General features: G+C 43.4%; 1 protein-coding gene across 3 annotated transcripts in view; it reads left to right on the forward strand.

The window, feature by feature from the left end:
* Positions 1–472: 472 nt before the first annotated feature.
* TMEM178B (transmembrane protein 178B) overlaps positions 473–19047 on the forward strand; it is a 231101-nt gene continuing 212526 nt past the window's right edge. For all 3 annotated transcript variants that reach the window (XR_011697389.1, XM_071551151.1, XM_071551152.1), the window contains exon 1: positions 473–2522. Coding sequence is in view for 2 of the 3 variants with exons in the window: in XM_071551151.1 (XP_071407252.1) it covers positions 2141–2522 (382 nt within the window). In the remaining variant the exon portion in view is untranslated. The remainder of the gene's footprint in view (positions 2523–19047) is intronic.

Raw genomic sequence — 19047 nt, forward strand, 5'->3', positions numbered from 1 at the left:
AGCTGCAGGATGCTGTGGTACTCGCAGATCAGGATTTGCCAGGATCCAGAGCTTTTTGATGCAAGGGAATGGCCATCTTTATTCCCTTTTTGAACAGTACAGTTCAGAATCTGTAGGCCTCAGTTTTCTGGATCACAGAGAAGGTCTTCAATCCAGGTTTTTTTTCAAGCTCACACTCTTTATTATGTAGTAAGTTGGGATTTTTTTTTGGTGCAGTGAGAAACAGCTCCGCTTGTCTTGGACTTGGTTGACACAATGTAAGGGCTTATGACCAAGAATGAGCAGGATCCAGTGAAATCCAGGTTTTACATTTTCCCCTCTTAAGAAAGTAAGGCTTCTACATTTCCTGCCTGGGAAGTGGTGCAGTTTATCTTTAAGGAGGATAGAGAAATAAGAAATGAGTCTCACGTTGCATGGGTGACATCACTGGCTTTTGGCTCAGTGCTCTGTATGCTCGGTCTGTAGGCTTCGGCCAAGGCTGCAGGGCTCGGTGTTTGAACAAGGAAAGATTCCCAGGTGCACAGAAGATTGGCTTCTCTTTTATTTGGGTTAAAAACGGTGAAATGAGATTTCTAAAGCTTGGGGACTCCAGCTCGCCTTCTGTTGCACTTGATTTCTACAAGATGGGTGAGTTATTCCCATTAAAGAGAAAGGGAGTGAAAATTTAAGGAGAAAAAAAACCATGCCTGAATATATAACTGCTGATGCTGGGGATACGATTCATATGAAGCTGCTGAGCTAAAAATCTCAGCTCCGACGTGGAGATCGGGCCATATGGCAGAGAAATGGTGCAGACCGAAAGCTGTTGGTAACAGTTAGGGGCTGCTCTCCTCTCCCCGTGTAAGGTGTGTAGCTCCCCCAGCCCTCCGCCCCTCCGCCCCGGTTTGTTTTGGTTCGGTTTCCCCCGACCTCCCTCCCCTCCCCGTTCCTCAGCATCCTCTCCGCCAGCCGTAGCCCTGCCCGCCTGCCTTCATCTTGCAGATGGCTAACGTGCCGCCGTGTTAGGAAAACTGTGCACAACACATCCCAGCGCCGGGCACGGAGGAAGCCTTTCAGATCCCAGCGGAAGGGGGGGCAGCAGCGTGTGTGTGTGTGTGGCAGAAGGATGCTGGGGCCGAGGGCAGCCCCCCGTGCTGCCTAGCGGGCGGTGCGCGGCCGGCGGCAGGTCCTGCCGGGCTGCGGCTGCTCCCGCCGCCTCGCCCGGCCCGGGAGCCGGGAGGCTGCCGGAGCGCGGCCCGGGAGCGCCGGGGAACGAAGGGAGCGCGGCGTTAGGCTGCCTGGATGACGGCGCCGACGATAAAAGCAGGCGAGTGAATGGCAAGGCTGGCAGAGAGGAGCCGAGATGTTTCCGAAGCCACGGTGCCAGTGACTGCCTGCGAAGTCTGCTGAGAGAGAGATCCGTGCGCGCCCGCTTTTCCAGAGCCAGCCTGGGAAGGGATGTTTTAACCACGATTTCAAACAGCAGCAGCAGCAGCAACAACAGATTGCACTCCCCCTCGTCTTCCCTCCCCTTCGACCCCTCTTTAAACCCAAGCAAGTGACCGACCGTCCAGATGACGATGCTCTTGCTGAGCTGCTGACAAAGAAAAGGCAAGTCACCCCATTCCTGAAAACGGGACAACTGGCTGCTTGCAAGTGGGACATGTCAGGCTGTTGAACTTTTCTGTCCTGTGATGATGCTGTGGTGAGCTTGCTGATCTAAAAGCCATCTCTTCTGGATTTCTGAGCTGGCCGGATTGAAGGAGATTAATGGACTGATCTGCCATCAGGTCTCTTCAGGGGGATACATCCCTTTGACCCTTGTCACTCGGGTGCTCGTGGTGAAGGGAGCAGGACATCTTTGTGTAGGTGGATCACTGGCTCACTCCCATTGGAGGTGGAAGGCTGTGTTTCTCCTTGCCAGGTCTCCTCTGCAGAAGAGAAGAGGCAGATGAGACTACAGGACTGCCTCCAGGGCAGAACTTTGTAGCACTCTCAGCATCCCTCTGCAGCGTGGATGTGAGCCACGGGAGTTGGGGATGTCTGAGGCAGTCCCTGCCAAGTGACACTTAGCAGCTGCTCTGGAGGTTTTTGCATGGTCTCACACCCAAGGGCTTAGCTTGTTGTGAAGATGTCCATGGTGTTTCTGTGAAGCTGAGGTATGGCTGCTGGAAGGTTACTGCTGTATGCTGGCCTCTCTTTAGCTCTGTGTGCCCTGGGCATGCTGGCTGTGGCAATCTGCTCTGACCATTGGTATGAAACTGATGCCAGGAAGCACAGAGAGAGGTGCAAGAGCATCACCACTAAGAGAAATGATCCTGGCTTCATTTATAATTCCAACAACAACCTGCCTCTCAGGGCCAGCAGGTCTAGGTTGGACCGCTGGGAAGGGAAACTCCTCTTGGCAAGAAACAGGAGGCAGATCTTTGCTATGAGCGCAGTTGATGAGTGCAACAGACAGTACAACTCAACCAACATGGGGCTCTGGAGGAAATGCCACCGACAAGGATTTGACCAAGAGCTGGAGGAGCTGATTGCCAAAGGTAAGGGCTCTTTTTTTACCAAATGAACATGCCAGCCACCCCTGAGATGAACAGGGGCTGAGCAGAGCCATTTGGGCTCACAGATGGGAGCTGATGTCTGTAGCCAAATACCTCTCCTTGCACTGAGTGAACTGACTGGGCTGGGCATCTCTTCCAGAAGCATTGCCAGGGCAGTTTCCCATGGGGTCTCTACTGCTGAGATATGGGGTTTGGGAGCAAGAAAACTGTGGGAGCAGACACACCCCAGAATGTCTCTTTCATGTCTTTCTCTAAGCTTGATACAGTCTGCCCATCACCATGGTATCAGCTTGTTTTCCAAACACAAATAAAGGATATTGATAAAGAAGACACTGGATTTTTTTTTTAATTTTATTTGACCCTGGTGGTTCACACAAAGTCCATAGTATTTTATTGGAGGCTACATGTGTTTGTATTTTATGATTCCTTTAGGGAATACCCCACCAGTCCTGAAATACACCATTTGCAGTGCTCACATGTAGGTTTTTTTATTCTCAAATGGAGAGTAAACAAAGGGAAATGCTAAAGAGCAGGAGGAAACGCAGCTTGCTGTTTACACTGAGCTATGTTTTGGAATATTTTCAATATCTACAAAACCTTACATGAATTTATTAGAAAGGAATAATTTTCTCTTGGGGTGGAGATGCATCTGTTCGCCAGTAGCATTTTTGTGCTATGTTTTTTTCTTATCTTTTGGTCCTTCGTCTTAATTTTTCCCCCAAGGTAGGGGTTCAAGGTGATGGCCCCAAACGTTTCTTTGATCTGAAGTACAGGAAGGGGACACATGCATAAACCCCAGTCTAAACATCCTGTTTACAGAAGATGCATGTTTTTTGCAGGATGATGAGGGTTTCAGTAAAAGTGATGGCATCTTTGCTACCCCCAGGATGGTTACTCTGTACTATAAAATAACATTGTCCTCCCATGGTTCTTCTGTTGCATTCAGAAGACTCCCCATTGGTTTATTTCCATCACAGTGAAATCACTGCTTCTTACACAGTGCAGTCTTTTAAAATCCTTGTTTTCTAAGTGTGTTCTCTGTCCCAAACTTCCTGAATAGCCTGTGCTAATTCCCTCTTCAAACATTATAAGTGCAATTATTACTTAAAGCTAATTTTTCACAAGGAGTGATCTTTCACGTGTGTTTGCCCATGTATACATTTTGTTCCTTATCTTTTACAAGTGAGCAGTGGAGGTGAGTAGCATGGTATAGGCTTGCACCAAACCAGTACAAACAGGTGGCATTCCAGGGAATCGAGATCCCTGGCTGGGATCCTGTCTGTGTTGCTAGGGACCCTTAATATCTCTCTGCTGTCCAACAGCTCCTATGGAATAGGTTGGTATCTTCAGCCCCATATGTAAAGGGCAAGGGAATATATCCAAAGCCTGTCAGCACCAGCCACCCTGCTGCTGGTTTCAGTGCTGAGGGAGTGATTCCTATTCTCTGTCTAGGTGAGGATGTGTGTGCATTGGGCTGGCCACTGAGGGCTGGATTGCTCTGCCACATGTGCTCCCTGTGCTCGGGGCATAAACAGATTTAACCTTGACAGCGGGCAAATTGTCACCAGAGCTCACCTTTGGCAAATGGAGGGGTAGTTATTAGAGAGGTTTTTCATCTTGAAATAAGTGAGACTCATTTCTCTTTCTCTGCCTGCCTTGTCCTGGGCTCAGGAATGTCCGTTTCTCCTGCCAGAAGCAGCTGAAATTGCCTGGCACTGGGTTATGTGTAATGGCAGCTCTGCTAAGTGTTAACCATAGAGAAAATGTGACAAATCAAGCTGAGGTGTTTAAATGCAGGAGAAGATGGTCTCTGAAAGATCGTGCTATAATTTGTGTGTACTCCTGTGTGTGTATGAGTGTGTGAATGAGTGTGTGTGAGTGTGTATAGTGAACTAACCCTAAATACACAGCATTCAGCTGGTAGCAAGGGATTCCCAGGCTCAGGTGTAGGGAGTGTTCCTGCACACACACTCCTGGACATGTGTGTCTGCAGATGGCCAGAGAGCCACTTCTCAGAGTCTCTGCCACAAGGTCAGAAGAGCAACTTGTGCACATAAAAGAGGTACATGCAAATATTGGTGTGTGTCACTCCTTTAAAGGTTTTTGATACACATTCAGCAAACTTCTTTGTATGCTGAGAGAAATGTTAGAGGAGGGAGACTCTGAGCACTGAACACCAAAATTTTAGTTCATTTCATGGTCTTTCTGGAGTGAGGACTTGCCTATATGTGCTGGTTTAAAGGTGAACCAGCAGGGGAAATGAACTCACCACGAGAGAGATTATAAGTCAGAGCTAAAATTTAATAATAATATTACAATAACAACACTGACACACAAGGGAGATTGCTTTCAACTCACAAAACCCCAGCAGTATAACCCAGTGTCCTGGGGCACAAACCCAAGGGGGTTTGTTTGCCCTTGTGCTGAGACCCCTGTGGTTCCCCCAAGTCCAGAGCAAAAGGAAAAGAAAAAACCTGTTGGTGCAGGCGAGGGCTGTGGTCTGGGTGAGAGCGGGGATCTCCTCCTGTCAAGGTCCTGCTGCTGCTCTGGAAACGACGAGAGGTTCCCGAGGTCTTCTTACCCACCCCTTATGTACCCTCAGGGAGCTCTCAGTCCCTCCCCCTGGGCGGGGACTCACACAATGGGTGATTAACTCTGGGAGCCAGGGGGTGTTGAGCTGTTGATGGCCCATTAGCAGCTCCGCCCCCCTCAGGCTGGGTGTGAAAGTGATAATGGCTCCCTGGGCAGCTGCTGCTAATGGCCCATTGTCCTTGGGGAATGAATAGAGGGGGTGGAATACACAGGTTTGATCACCACCACACAGGGTTAGCTGGTCCCTCCTGCTGAACTAGGACACTATACTATAGCTCTCAGCCATGATGAAGTGTCACATACAAATGCTATAGAGGTGTGTGTTTCTTTGGCATCTCCAGATTAAAACGTAGAAAAGCAAGTATAATGGCTATTTGATAAATGCTTGGCTTGCTCAGAAATAAAAATGGAGGTGCTTCTTTACGATCCTCACATATATGATGAAAGTGAAGTAAGTGTTTTTGCTGTCCAATACTGAAAACCATGACTTCTAAACAAAGCAGGCATTCCAGGTTCATCCCAACAGCATGTGCCATGGAAGGAAAAATTAGAAGTAGTTTTTACTTCCATGACAGATACTTGACTGGGAGTTAGAGGTTGCAGGGGTGGGTGCCTGGGCAGACTATGCCCCATGCAGGTATAAAGGCTGCAGATACTCTCTACCTGTAGTAATCAAATAACCTCACTGGGGTATGTGTTCCTGCACAGATGAAATCTCTCTCTCTCTATGAGCTCCAGAGCAAATACCTTATAAAAGAGGATGCTATTTGTACATAGACCTTTAACTCCCCTTCCTCTTTTAATTTAATGTAGCACATCTCTTCCAGAACTGGATAAACTAATGCAGGTTCTGGCCCCAAATATTGTGTGTAATGTTATATGTAAATGAATGTAAATTTTATTAAGTGTTTTGGGGTTTGTGTGTTTATTTGTTTTTAAAGCTGGACAGGATCTGTGATCCATTTATTTTAAAACAGATCCTACATTTTTCCCTAGGCAAAACTTCCGCTATTGAGAATGGTAAATTTGTCTATCAAAGGATAACAAAAAATGGTCATTAAGAGCCTAACTAGCTTTGCAAATACCCTGCAGTTATTCTTCTTATGAACTCTGCTAAAATTAATACAAGCTGTAGGCAATGGCTTGTGGCAGGATCAGGCACTGTGGTACTTGGCATCATTCTGATACCAGTGATTTCAAAAACCAGTTCTGTTCCTGATAGGCTCGGTCACTTCTGTAATTCTATTCAGTATTTCTTAAATTTTACTTTCTGGGAAATAAATCAAGACCTTTTTGTTGGATTTTTCAAAGAAACTGTTACTTTAGGTTATTTTAGAGATCTGTTACTTTAGGTTTCTTACAGGTAGATAAAATAGACACTACCACATATATAAAATAGTTGGTCCTTTTTATATTTCTCCTATCCTTTTCTGTTTTTATATTTTCATAGAGCCCATGTGCATACTTTAAAGTAATACAATTAGGTAAATAGGCAGTGAATTAAAAGAGACTGTCACAAGGAAGCATAATCAAGAAGAGGCAGGCAAGCATGAGACCAAAGGCCTGAAGAATACTGTAAAGCTGCATCAAAATTAGGCTGGTAATTTCTTCCCTTTGTCATCATGAAAAAAAAAATCAAGCCAGAAACAACAGAAATTACAGTCAATAAAGAAATTACTGGAGTTGAACATGCAAACTGGTGTCCTGGTCTTGCTAACTTTCTCACACCTGAATAATCTTTATTTCTGGAAATGGACTACCTTGGACTGAGGGAAGGCACCCTGGTTATGGAAGGACCAGTCAAAAAGAAAGAGCTGACAGAGCTGTTCCTCTGATTCTGCTTTCACATCTCATCAAGTCTTTTAGCATCTCGAGGCCAGAGTTTCACTCCTGATCCCTAAAGCCTTGCAGAGTCAGGAAATGTTGGCTCTGGGATTGTTCAGCACAATACTCTAAGCTTCTTGCACTACTCAGGTGTTTGTCCAGCCTCCTCCACAAACTAAACAGCCCTGCTGTTTAACGCCCCTTTGAACACAGTGCTGACTATATCCTATTAGATCCACTGTTTGTCTGTGTACCATGGAATTTCTAGCAGAAGCAGCAATCCCTCATCCTAGCCACAACTCCCAGTGAACCAACCACTTCCACCACTAAGCAAGCAGAGAGCTGGAATGCAGGTAACTGTCCATTCGTGGCTGGGAGAAGGCAGAGTTTATGTCCTGCTTTGGCAACCAGCAGGTCACAACTCCTTGTATATACCTTGTAGTGAACCAGAACAAAAAACCGAGAAGCCAGAGAGACTGCATCCTATGGCAATGTTGCTCAGATGCTTTCCTACAGTAGTGGAGAGGAGAACAAGAAAGGAAAAAAAGAAATCACATCATTTAATTATAAAGGTACAATAAAGTCGATGAAGAAGTTGCACTATAACCAGAGTCTGCTCCATTTAGACAATTACTACTCAGAGGACCTTTTATCCCGCCTTTGGAAGGCTGCCAGTGAAACCTGACTGGATGGAACTGTGCTGCCTGCCATTGGAATCCAACTTCGTTAAAAAAAATAGAATTTACAATGACCTTATTATTTCAACCCTCCTTTTACCTTCCTTCTTCCCCCAAGATCCGTGGAACTCATAGTAAATCCTATTTTTAAAACATTTTATTGTAAGTATACTTAGCCCATGCCACCACTGGAAGAAACCCCCTAAGTAATTCCTGTGCAGCTTACCTCCACCTCAGATAATACAGAAGGTTTCTGGGATGAAAGCATTCTCTGTTTTGGTTTGTCAGATGCACAGCACAACTGAGGAAGAAAGGCTTAACAGGACTACTCCAGCCGTTACTAGGGATTATTTATACACAAATGGAAAAGCCTGAAGAGAGGCTACTTGCAGCTATCTCTAGGAGTAAAAAGATTTATTTTTATAAAACTGCTTGCAGTACTTTGCGATGCTCTAGATTTGACTTTTAAAGTGAAATAATTTTTCCAGGTGAATTAGGACAGCCACTTTTTCATGTATCCTTCATACATTAAAGAGTCCAAATGTTTTGTTTAAAATCTGTTCTTGAAATCCCAACTATTTTCTACATGGACTCATTATAGCAGGGACTTTATTGAAGTCTTGATTCTGATCCTAGTGAAGTCAATAGCAAATGTTTTATTGAATGTGGTGATGCAGCAAGTTCAGGCCTTTAGTGTTTCCTTTGAGGTTAAAATTGTCCCTGGGTAGGGAGGCCAGTGCAAGGTCTGTGCTCCCTCCTGTCACAGCTGGAGTTCTGCTGGAGGCATCCAGTGAAATGTAAGCAGTAGACAGCATTTGAGTTGAATCTTAGGCTATCCAGGTATTCAACCTTTGTGATTTTTGATGCTGTAATTATTCTTTGTCTGTTGATGAAAAACTGGAAGTCAAATAACTGAGATAGGGCAAAAGCATCCTGTTGTTCAGGGATTTTCTAAAATCATTTAGTGGGTGAATTCATTGGTTCATGTGTATGAGTTCCAGGGGTATTTGGCTGATCATATTTTGAGTAAGAAATTTTAATATTTTAATTGCATCAAATTTAAGTAGTAATTCATTAAAAAGTTTCTTTACCACAAGTAATGAGAACCTGACACATTCCTCTGACACATATGAGATAATTAGTTTGATAATATATATCTGCTATAAATACTAAGAACATATATGTATTTTAACAGAGCCGCAACTGTTTTTAATCATGCTTTTTTAAAGGGCAAATTTCAATCAAGCTGTTGGCTCTCAGGCAATATTGCCAGTGAAGACAAATGGAAATTTTGCCAGGGTAAAATGATGGGATTGTGCCCTTCTCAAGAGAAACTGATATTTGCAGAGCTGCCTTCAGGACTGCATGCTTAATTCCTGTTCATTTAATTGGACATCCAAAAACTGTTGAGAAATGTCAGCATTTTTATTCTTTTTGCCTATTGATAAAAAATTTTCTAAAAGTATGGAGGAAAGGTTTAATAAGAGTGCAGATGTGTTCTGTTCTCTGTAAAAAATAAAAAATTGTAAGATTATTTTACATAAATAGAGATGAAACAATCTGAACTATTTTGTCATCCCCCACAATAAAACCCCATATTAATATTGCTTTTTCTCATTGATGAACTATTTCTGTGGAATCAGAAAAGCTTCAACAGGGCAATGAGTTCATTAACTATTGCAGGACCAGTAAGGAAGAAGACTTTATATTTTGTAGGTTTTGCAGAAGTAATGATGATCATTTATAATGTGAGTTACTTAATGGCTCATTGCTCACAAAGTGTTGCTGGAACCCTTGACTACACATTCACTTAAAGAAAGAGTGAAAGAAAGAAATGAGGTGATGTTTCTTAGTATTTAAGGAATAAATAAATAAAAAATGTGGATTCTGGAATCCAAGTGTCCTTAACAGATCATAGGAAATAGAATACATTTAAAAGAAAAGAGTATAAGCTAACATACTTTCTCCACAGGAGAGAAATCAGACAAAAAAAATTGGAAATTTCCCCATTTTCTTTCTCGTAAAGCCTAATTCTTCCATAAATAAATATTCAGAACTGCCCAGCTGAGCCTGCTGAAATCATAATCCTTTGTAGATAACTACCAAAATAGATGAAAGAAAGGTAGTACTGCAGTTAGGGCAGGGGCTTATAAAGCCAGAATTCAGTCCAAGCTCTGCCACAGTCTTTCTTCATGACCTGAGGCAAGTGACTAAATCTCTCATACCTCAGCTCAGTAGCAGTATAATAGGGATTTAATTCACTATTATTAATACCAGTTAGTGTTCTACCCCCGGATTTATGAGCCTTAATCATGGATCAGAAATCATGGATCAGAAAAATGTCCCTGTCCTTTTGACATGTGACTGCGCTTTAAATATTGGCGAGAAATGCAGCCTTATGAGAGAGTACAGGGAGACTACAAAGTAATTATGGTCAGTGTGAGCAGTAGTGGCTTTAGAACACCAGGAGACAAACCACATTTCTGTAAGCACCATGAAACGTGGGATTCCTACAGGAATTGTAAAGAAGGATAACGAATAAAACATGTGAATGTTTACAACATGGTCTTCCAGAGATTGAGGGACAGCACCAGAAAAATCATGGGTCATGTCTGCTTCAAAAATTAATAAGTAGGTGGTGGGGATTGACCTCTTTGGTTGACTGTAGGAAGAAGTTGACCTTTCGTTAATGAAGACTAGTAGATTACTCTAATGGGATGGATAAGGGGACAGCAGTCTGCAGCTGCAGAGACAAATGGCATGGTCAGAGTCATGTGTTAGCAAAATGATAGTTCTAGCAGCACCCTAAATGAATATACGTAGGGCACAGTCACATTTGTAAAGGTCAGAAAAAGAAATATTGAAGTAAGAAAGGCATGAGGTGATGAGAGCCTGGATGGTGAAAGAATATGCAAATATTAGATATCCCCTAGATCTAGGTACATAGTGAGAGATGTGAGATGATGTTTTGGTTCTTGACCAGAACAACAAAGAAAGTAATAGTGCTGGCTGTGATGATCAAGAGGGGACTTGCTTAAGAGAGCACATGATAAAGAAGGAAGAAGATCACTAGAAACTTTGTTTTAGTTATGATAAGCTGAGTTTGTTATATGTATGTCTATGAGAGAGTATTCGAGATACTGTGGATATGGACCTAGAGAGACAAGTTTGTGTTAGAGGAGCAAGCCTGGAAATTGCTACATGGAGTTAATTGGGGAATCTATGTTTGTGATGGAAACTCTCAAGGAATAAATACAGAAAGAGAAAAGTCCCATGAACTTCCAGGAGAGCTGGGAGAAGAAAAGTGTATTCTGGAGGGCATGCAAAAGGAGCGGATTCAAAGGTGGTGCAAGAGATGTGAGTAATGTCTCTTGACACCTGAAGAAAGACACCACTTCAGGTTAAAACAGCACAGGTGACTACTGGAGGTAGCTCATGTGTTGCAGCAGATGAGAACAGAGTGTTCATACTAAGCTGAAAGTTGCCAAGTACGTTACGTAGAGATTTTGGCAGCAGCAGTTGCAAGGGAGGGGAAGCTGCGCTGAACTAGTAGGGAGGGCTCCAGGCAGGGTTTGTAGCTGGCATATTCAGGGAGGCTGGTGTTGAAAGGGAAGAGAGGAAAAGACATAGCACTTATAGAGGAAAATAAATGTTTCAAGATGAAAGAATGTTTTAAGATGAGAATATTTTAAGAGGAAAGAGATTGAATGGTATTTGTATTATGAGAGTAAAGAGACAGAGGGGCGTGAGAGGTCAAGAAGAAGAGAGAACAAGAGGACAAGAGTGGCCATAAGGAAATGCAGGAGGTAGGGTAAGATTGCTTACATGACAAATAAAAGAAAGGAAGAGAGCCATGTAGGAGGTATTTCATCTGTAGGAGAGAAGAATGAAGAAGGAGTTGTAGGAGGGGAAGAGGAAATAGAAGGCAAAGCTGCTGAAAGAGAAAGATCATAGTTTGTGATTTTTCGCATGGAAAAACTGGGTGAAATCCTGTGTAACAGTTGAAGTGGGGACTGAAGAGGCGGGAGGGTCTGAGGAGTGAGCCAAATGTGGCAAAGAGGTGATTGTGGCTGTGAATCTGAGCTTTAACTGTGCTGAGCTGGAGTAGTAAGTCTAGGAAATGAACAGAACTGAATGGGGAAAAAATACATTTATAGTGGAGAAAATTAGCCGGGCAGGAGGGTTCTCCTTAGAGATGCTCTCTTGTGTGAGACATAGCAGAGACCAACTGGTATGGATCATCTGGGATTTGGGGTAGCAGGGCAGGAATATGTAGGGAATGCAGGGCAAAACATCTATGAATTAAGGGATGCAGCATGGATAACATCAGCATGTGGAGAAAGGAAAGGAAAGAAAAAGAAGGTGATAAAATATAGAAGGCAGGCAAGAAGTCCTTAATACTGATGATATGAGGTGATGGAAAGGCCAAGAAAGCTTAGTGTGAAGGATGGTCCAAGTGGTGGACAGGACGATGAGGGGAAAACACAGGGTCCAGTATGAAGCCCTGCCATTTTGGTGACTGACAGGATGAGTTTTAGACTGAACAGAGGAGACACTAAAACATGAAGCTTAAAGGGCAGAGAGGTCACTACCACTGACTCTTCTATAACTTGCCTTGCCTTCGTACTGTGAGTTTGTCTTGTGTAACCTTACAGAGGTGTCAGCATGAGTCTCCCCAGCAGAACTCAGTGAGTTTGTCCAAGGCTTGGAACAACTGTTCCCCAGTCTCAGATTGAACCTCCAGTGAAGATAAGCAAATATTAAGCATTAATTCAGGATATTTTCCACCAAGTGGTGTGTGTGGGGTGTGTGTGTGTGTGTGGGTGTGTGTGTGTGTGGGTGTGTGTGTTACAGGTATTTGTGTACCTGGGGCTTTTACAGAAACGATTTCTACATCCTCTTGTACCTCCGTTCCAGTGCTTCTGCATGTAAAAGTGACACAGTCTCAAATAAATGCCAGGCCAGCTAGAAAGCCTTGAGTCAGAAGTAACTTAGACCCTGTGGCAAACTGGCACATGGCAGGTACTGCTCTGCTGGGCTCATGGTCAGATTTCTCCTTACTGAGTGGCCTGCTGTGGTCTGTGCCCACTTCTTTCTCTGACTTCAGTGAAGATGTAACATTGGAACAAGCTGCAGTAAGCTGAAGTGCTTTGGGGGTGACGGAAGTGGGAAAACAATCACTCATGCCCCCCTTAAAGCAGAGCTGGGAGGATCTTGCCATTATCCCCAGCTGTTTTTTTCAACAGCTCTACCTCAGTTGTCTCTGGAGTGACTCTATACTTAGTGTTGAGAAGGAACTCTGTGTGGGTGATTATCAGCATCTCTTGTCAAATAGCAGGAAATACACTCAGACTCTGAAAGCCCTTCATCCCCCTATGCCACCTCTGTTCCATGTAAGTAAAGTGCCTTGTGCCCTGTGATTCTTTTGTTTCTTACCACAAGCATGCAAGCTGAAACACCATAAAGGAATGGAGGTTCCAGGATGTCTCATGTAGACAGCAGCATGGATCCTGTTAAGTTATCCCACAAGATCAAGTGAAAGACACTGAAAATCTCTCATCACAGCCCTTATTTAATTCTGAGACATTTTGTGGGTTTTGCGTTTTAACAGCAGATATTTGAAAAAAGCTTCCTAAATGTATTTCTAGACTGTCTAATAGGATGAAACAGTTATGTTAATTTTATTGGATAACAAAAGATATTTGAAAAGATCTTTCTGCCTCAATATGAATGTGTGATTCTTGTCTCTATGTCTTTGTGTCTTCATTAAACAGTGTGTATCTTAAATATGCAAAAGAGCCTTTATAATGTAGATATTTTTTCTTTCTGCCCAGCGGTCATTTAATGATAAAAATATTGTAGTAGAAACAAACAAACCAAAGCAAGAAAAACATTTTTCAGATGTTAAGGGTATAGATTAGGGTTACCAGACTGACTTTGAAGGGATGATTCTGATTTATAGTAGCTGATGATTCAGTTGCATTGCTTTGTCTTAGGTACTTATAAGCGGTTCCCAGTAAGAGAGTATCCAAATACTGCGCTTCTTGGCCTTTAACCAAAAAGGATTTTGAAGAGTGGAATTATCCCTTTTTTATATAGAGGACAATTGCTCAACAATCCAAACATTCTGCAGGAAAAAAGTCCACACTGGAAAAAAATTTCTCCTTGTTAGTCCCTAACCATGTGAGCCGGTGTTTTATGTTAAATTTAATCTCTTTTGTATTCACTAGTCCTCAAGATTGCCCAGTTCTGCTCAGATGATATTCCATAAAGGTTAATAAGATAGGGAGGAATGTTATGGTGATCTGAGAGACAAAGGAGCCAGCAAACAGGAACAGGGGAAATGCAAAAACTCAAACAGCTTAATGGGCTCAAATTGGGAAGTTGGATAATTTCCATCTCAGACTTCTGAAAGATGTGACATTGGAAGTCCAGTAAAAAGGATTTTCAATAAATCTGTCTAATTAGGGTGGTACATTAGGAATGAAAAGTAGCAAATGTATATCTAAAGAAAAGAGCAAAAGTTGTCTGGGCCACAGTGGACCTTTTAGTTTGATCATAATAATACCAAGCAGTATTTAAAGTAAGTTCTAAAGGAAAGATTAATTAAATGCACAAGGGGAAAATGAAATAAACATTCAATGTATGTTTCCTTATTTGAACTCTGCCAAACTATTGTGCTGTATTTTGCTAGGAAGATAACTGGGCTCTGAGATAAGGAAATCCCTCAGACATAAGTTATTGGGATTTTGGTAAAGGGTTTTATATTCTGCCCCTAAGGAAGTGTTTTGTTGCATTGTTAAAGTAATTAGTCCAGAATTTACACTGTGTTTAAGGAACTGACCAAATTAAAGCAAAAAGTGCTGAGAGAGGGAGTATCAAGATAAAGGTCAATGGCACAGTTCCTGAAGTTGGAGACCAACCTTATTTGATAATGTCATTAGTGATGCTGTAGCAGGGTCTGTAAGGGGAGGTGACAGCTCTCACTGGGCTGGGCGCAAAGAAATGAACTTAAGACATTGGCTGCTGCCACAAGAATGAGACACTGATAAGAGAAAGAAGTCCTGGAATATTATATACTAAGAGCTGGGTAACACTGAGCACTGGGTGGCAGGAAAGATGTGAAATTCCTTTCAATGTGAACTTTTGGTCTTGAGAATGTGTTTAAGTTATTGAGTGAATACCTTCTGTGTTGCAGACTGGAATTCTGGTCACCCAGATATCCAGGCTGTGAGGAGATTTGGGTTCAGATGGCTTCCTCCCTGGCCAGGTACTGCAGAGGGTTTTCAGAGTGGGAATCTCACCTGAATCTCACCCTTAGTTCAGCTGGGACGTAACCACATCTCAGTGGGAACAAGAGGTTCATTAAGGTGCATCTGTCTTGAAATGCAGACACGGAGCAGCGTAACCATGAACCCAGGAAAGGTGAATGTGATTGAAGAACAGAGCTAGCTGGATATTTCAAGTGGAAAAATGTTAAAGTCATGGTCAAGGTGTAAATCAAACCTTCTCTGTTATAACCTTTGCTATTCTTGTCAACAACCCGTGATAAAGATGAATTCAAAGCAGGTCTGGAGTGGGGTTACTAGTGTGAGGAGAGTAATGGTAAATCTATTTTACAAATGCAGTTGTTATCCAGAAGAAAAGGGATTAAACACAGGAGAGGCAGAAGATGTGCTAAGGACAGCATTAGCAAGGCAAACACTGTGTGTGAGGGCCATAAATACAGGTAGACTACAAGCTCTGCTGAAGTGGGAAACAGCAATGAGGCCACAGCATTTAAAACAGGTTTTTAGAACCATTACGTGTACCAATGACAACAGGTTCCTGCCTGGCCCAGCAGGCACATCTCCCCTGTGACTGCCCCACCTCTCCAGGTGCTCTGGCACAACAGGTACAGGGCTCTGACAATGGAACTGAACAGTGATAAGTACGATGGTTCATCTGTCTTGGAGGCATTGCTGAGGTTAAGTCAGCCTACTCCCTGTGTCAGAACTGCTTCTGGAAAGAAAAAAGACAGGTTATTGTGTTAGGAGACCCTCTCCCAAGGGGCACAGAAGCCCCCATGTGCAGTCTGGACCCACTTAGGAAAGCCTGCTGCCTCTCTGGGGTTGGGGTTAAAGATGTGAAGACAAAGCTTCCTACCACATTACAGCCCTCACACAATTATCCATATTGATTTTTCAGGTGGGCAGCAAAGTAGTTGCAACAAGAGAGACAAAGGCAGCCAAGAGAGACTTCAGGGCCTTGGGGCAACTGGATAAGGGATCAAAAGCACAAGTAATGTTCTCCTCTTTCTTACCAGTTTACACAGGAGTTAGTGATATGTTAGAAAGAGAAATTATAACCTTTGAAAAAAGGGACAAGCAACTCAGGAAGACTACAAGGATGATGTGAGGTTATGCAGGGAGGAAATAAGAAAGGCCAAAGCCCAGCTAGAATGACTTGATGATTTAAAGGTCTTTTCCAACCTAAACATTTCTGTGATGCTATGATATGCCTGCTATGCAAGAACGATGAATACAATCCTTTGTAGTGCTATCTCCTTGTGAAACACGCCATAAGACTGTGAAGGATTAATTTATTATTACTATTAATTCCTCTTTTTTTCCCAAAGGAAGAGCATATCTCTGTATCAAGCAGGACCTGATGGAAGGAGTGTTTCTCACTGGCCTGTCTAATACCAGCCGCAGGTGTCTGGTGAAAGGGAAGGGACCCAAGGCAAATCTAGCTGCACCATCCCAGCTGCTTTGTCTCCTTTACTCAGACCTGAGCCTCACTTTGTTTCCTTCCTAAGACACCGTTGACATCCAGGAAGAACTGGGTATGTGGACTCTGTGCATTTAATGCACACTTGACCCAGCTTTCCTTTAGATAATGTAGTTAATAGGGACTATGTTTCCTGGCTCCCTCATCTGCTTTCATTTCAGATTGCCTTAGCTCAACAACAGCAAAGGCCTCTGAGATTCTTAGCTATTTGAATGTGTAAGCCAGGAGAACATAGAGCCTTCAGCTTCTTCATTAAAATAGTTTATATAAAATAAAAGAGAATTTGTGTACTATATTTAAATGCTTGGAATGGCTGGCAGCAGTGGAATTAAACTCTTATTTGCACATATTTAAATTACCATGAGATGTATATTTCAGTTCACAAAATGTTCAGCCATTTGGCTGGTGATGCTGAGTGAGTTTCTGTATAGTGGGAAGGATTTCGTCCCAGAATCCACCAGCTTGTGAAGGCTAAAGGCACCCACTATGGGCTTTGTTCATTTGTGTGTGTAGCAGCAGACCACAATTTTTAAAAAACTTGTTGGGAAAGGTCTTATGGAAAACATAAAGACTCGACACCACTAAAGGTAGGAAAGCATCATCTATGGTAGACTTCTTGGGCTATAGTTCAGCTTCCAGAAAAGGTGGAAGCCCAGTTGCATCAGTATGGAGCAAAACAAGCTGGGATGCTCTGCCTGTCTGGAAGTTCAGAGGACCTTGCCTGAGACTCCAAATAGCAAAGCTGCCTTCTACATTACTGGAAGAAAGTGTTACCCAGCTCTGTGCCTTGGTACCTGGAGAAGGAGGGTCATATCTAAGGTGGATCAGAGAAGGATTTTTTGTTTTCTACTTCTGTTGAGGAATGACCACAGTCTTAGGAGAGCAGTCCTTGTTCTGCTTCAAGTGAACTGTTAAGAGTGGTGTCAGAGACCAAGGGAGGGAGACTGGAGGTTGACGGCATTGCCTCCATGGGCATGTCATATATGTGGAAGCAGTTGGATGTGAGGTCCTCTACCTGTGTGAATGTGAGACAGCTGCTTTTTAGAAGACGCGTATCTATGGCAGAAGGACTCAATGCTAACCCACTATACACTACTGAGGGTTTAGAACAAGGCAGAGATAAGTGGTTGTCTTTGTTTCTTTGTGTTGACTTGAGCCATCCTTTTCCATGAAATAATATTTCATGTCCAAGGGGAAAAAGGAATCCTTTCCATCTAGTGTCCTGAGGAGCCTCCTGTTTTCAAATGCTACTCCCTGTAATTAATTGATTGTGGTGGGAAAAAGGTAGTCACAAACTTTCAGCAGTGGCATGAGCTTTGTGAGGATGGGAATGGGACAAAACTGTCTCACTGACCACTCCATAAGGTCCATGTTCCTCAGTGATGAAGTGGCTGCAGAATGGGGTTGGGCAGTATCTTGGCCTCACGACTTGGAGTGTTCCGTTTGGAGAAAGCAAGGGGACTTGTTTCACACAGGTTTTTAAACAGGAGGTTTCACGGGGAAAAGTGGGGCAAGAAGTGTGTCTTCAAGGGAAAGAGAGACCACTTGAATGGTTGGAGGGAGGGAAGGTGTATGTCTGTCTAAGGTCTGGCCTCACGCTGATAGTGATGGTGCTACAGGAATGGTTTCTGCTTCTCCCCCAATCCTTCTGTCTTGTCCCTGCAGTTAGGAATCCTGTCCTGTCCTTACTGGTGTCCCCTGCACTCTGTGCCACACCAGAACATGTGGCACATCTTTCCCCCACTTGTTCATCAGTTATTGTTATTGTCCTTCGTGTGACACAGCAACTAATTGCATTGCCAGTGCCTTCAACTGAAGAAGCAGCAGCAGGAGGAGATGAACTCTTCACACCAAAGTCATCTTTGCCTGTGCATGACTCTAAGAGTACAAGTACAAAGAGAGAAAGGGGAAAGAAGCAGGACTTCTCTTAGTGGAAAGTTACCTGCAGTGCTGAGGGATGGGCAAATCTTCAGACTCAAGCTCTGCTTCATCTGCTGCCAGCCTTTCCTCCATCTGAGGGGTCATGGTGTCCACTTGACCGTGTTGCCAGGGTGTAGTTTTTGGCTGTTGGCATTAGTATGACTGGAATAACATGTTTTCTTTCAAGATCCTTCTTCCTTTGAATGTAACTCATGTCATGTTGGGAGTTCCTGAGCCTAAAATTTGAGGTGATCTACACTTCATTGCTGTGGTTGTGTGGAACATTGTACCCGTCACCTAGAAAATTGTTTGATTGTTCATCTTGGGCGTATCAGTTAGGCACTGAAACACCTTCTCTGAGGACTAAGACCTTTCAGGCTTCTTGTGATAATGTTTCACTGCATGTATTTAGGTCCATGTTTTGAAAGGAGATCAAACTGTCCAGCTCTCATAGGGCACAAATTGCCCCATTTTTATCCCTCTTGGCGGCAATTTGTACCACAGTAGGACTTGGTCCTAACATTTAGGGGTCAGATATGATCACTTCATTCATTTCAACACTTTCTTTCTACAGATTTGGTCTGTGCTCAAATGCAGTTTGATCTGCACCCCTCCTTCAAAGCAGGAGCTTTTCATTCTGCATGGCTTTGGAAGAGGCCATAGAATATTTTGGTAGATTTGGTGGAACCTGTTTGGTTAATGTGTGTAAGGGTCATTCACCCTGG

This window comes from Pithys albifrons, chromosome 3 (genome assembly GCF_047495875.1).
Source record: "Pithys albifrons albifrons isolate INPA30051 chromosome 3, PitAlb_v1, whole genome shotgun sequence".
Classification (NCBI taxonomy): domain Eukaryota; kingdom Metazoa; phylum Chordata; class Aves; order Passeriformes; family Thamnophilidae; genus Pithys; species Pithys albifrons.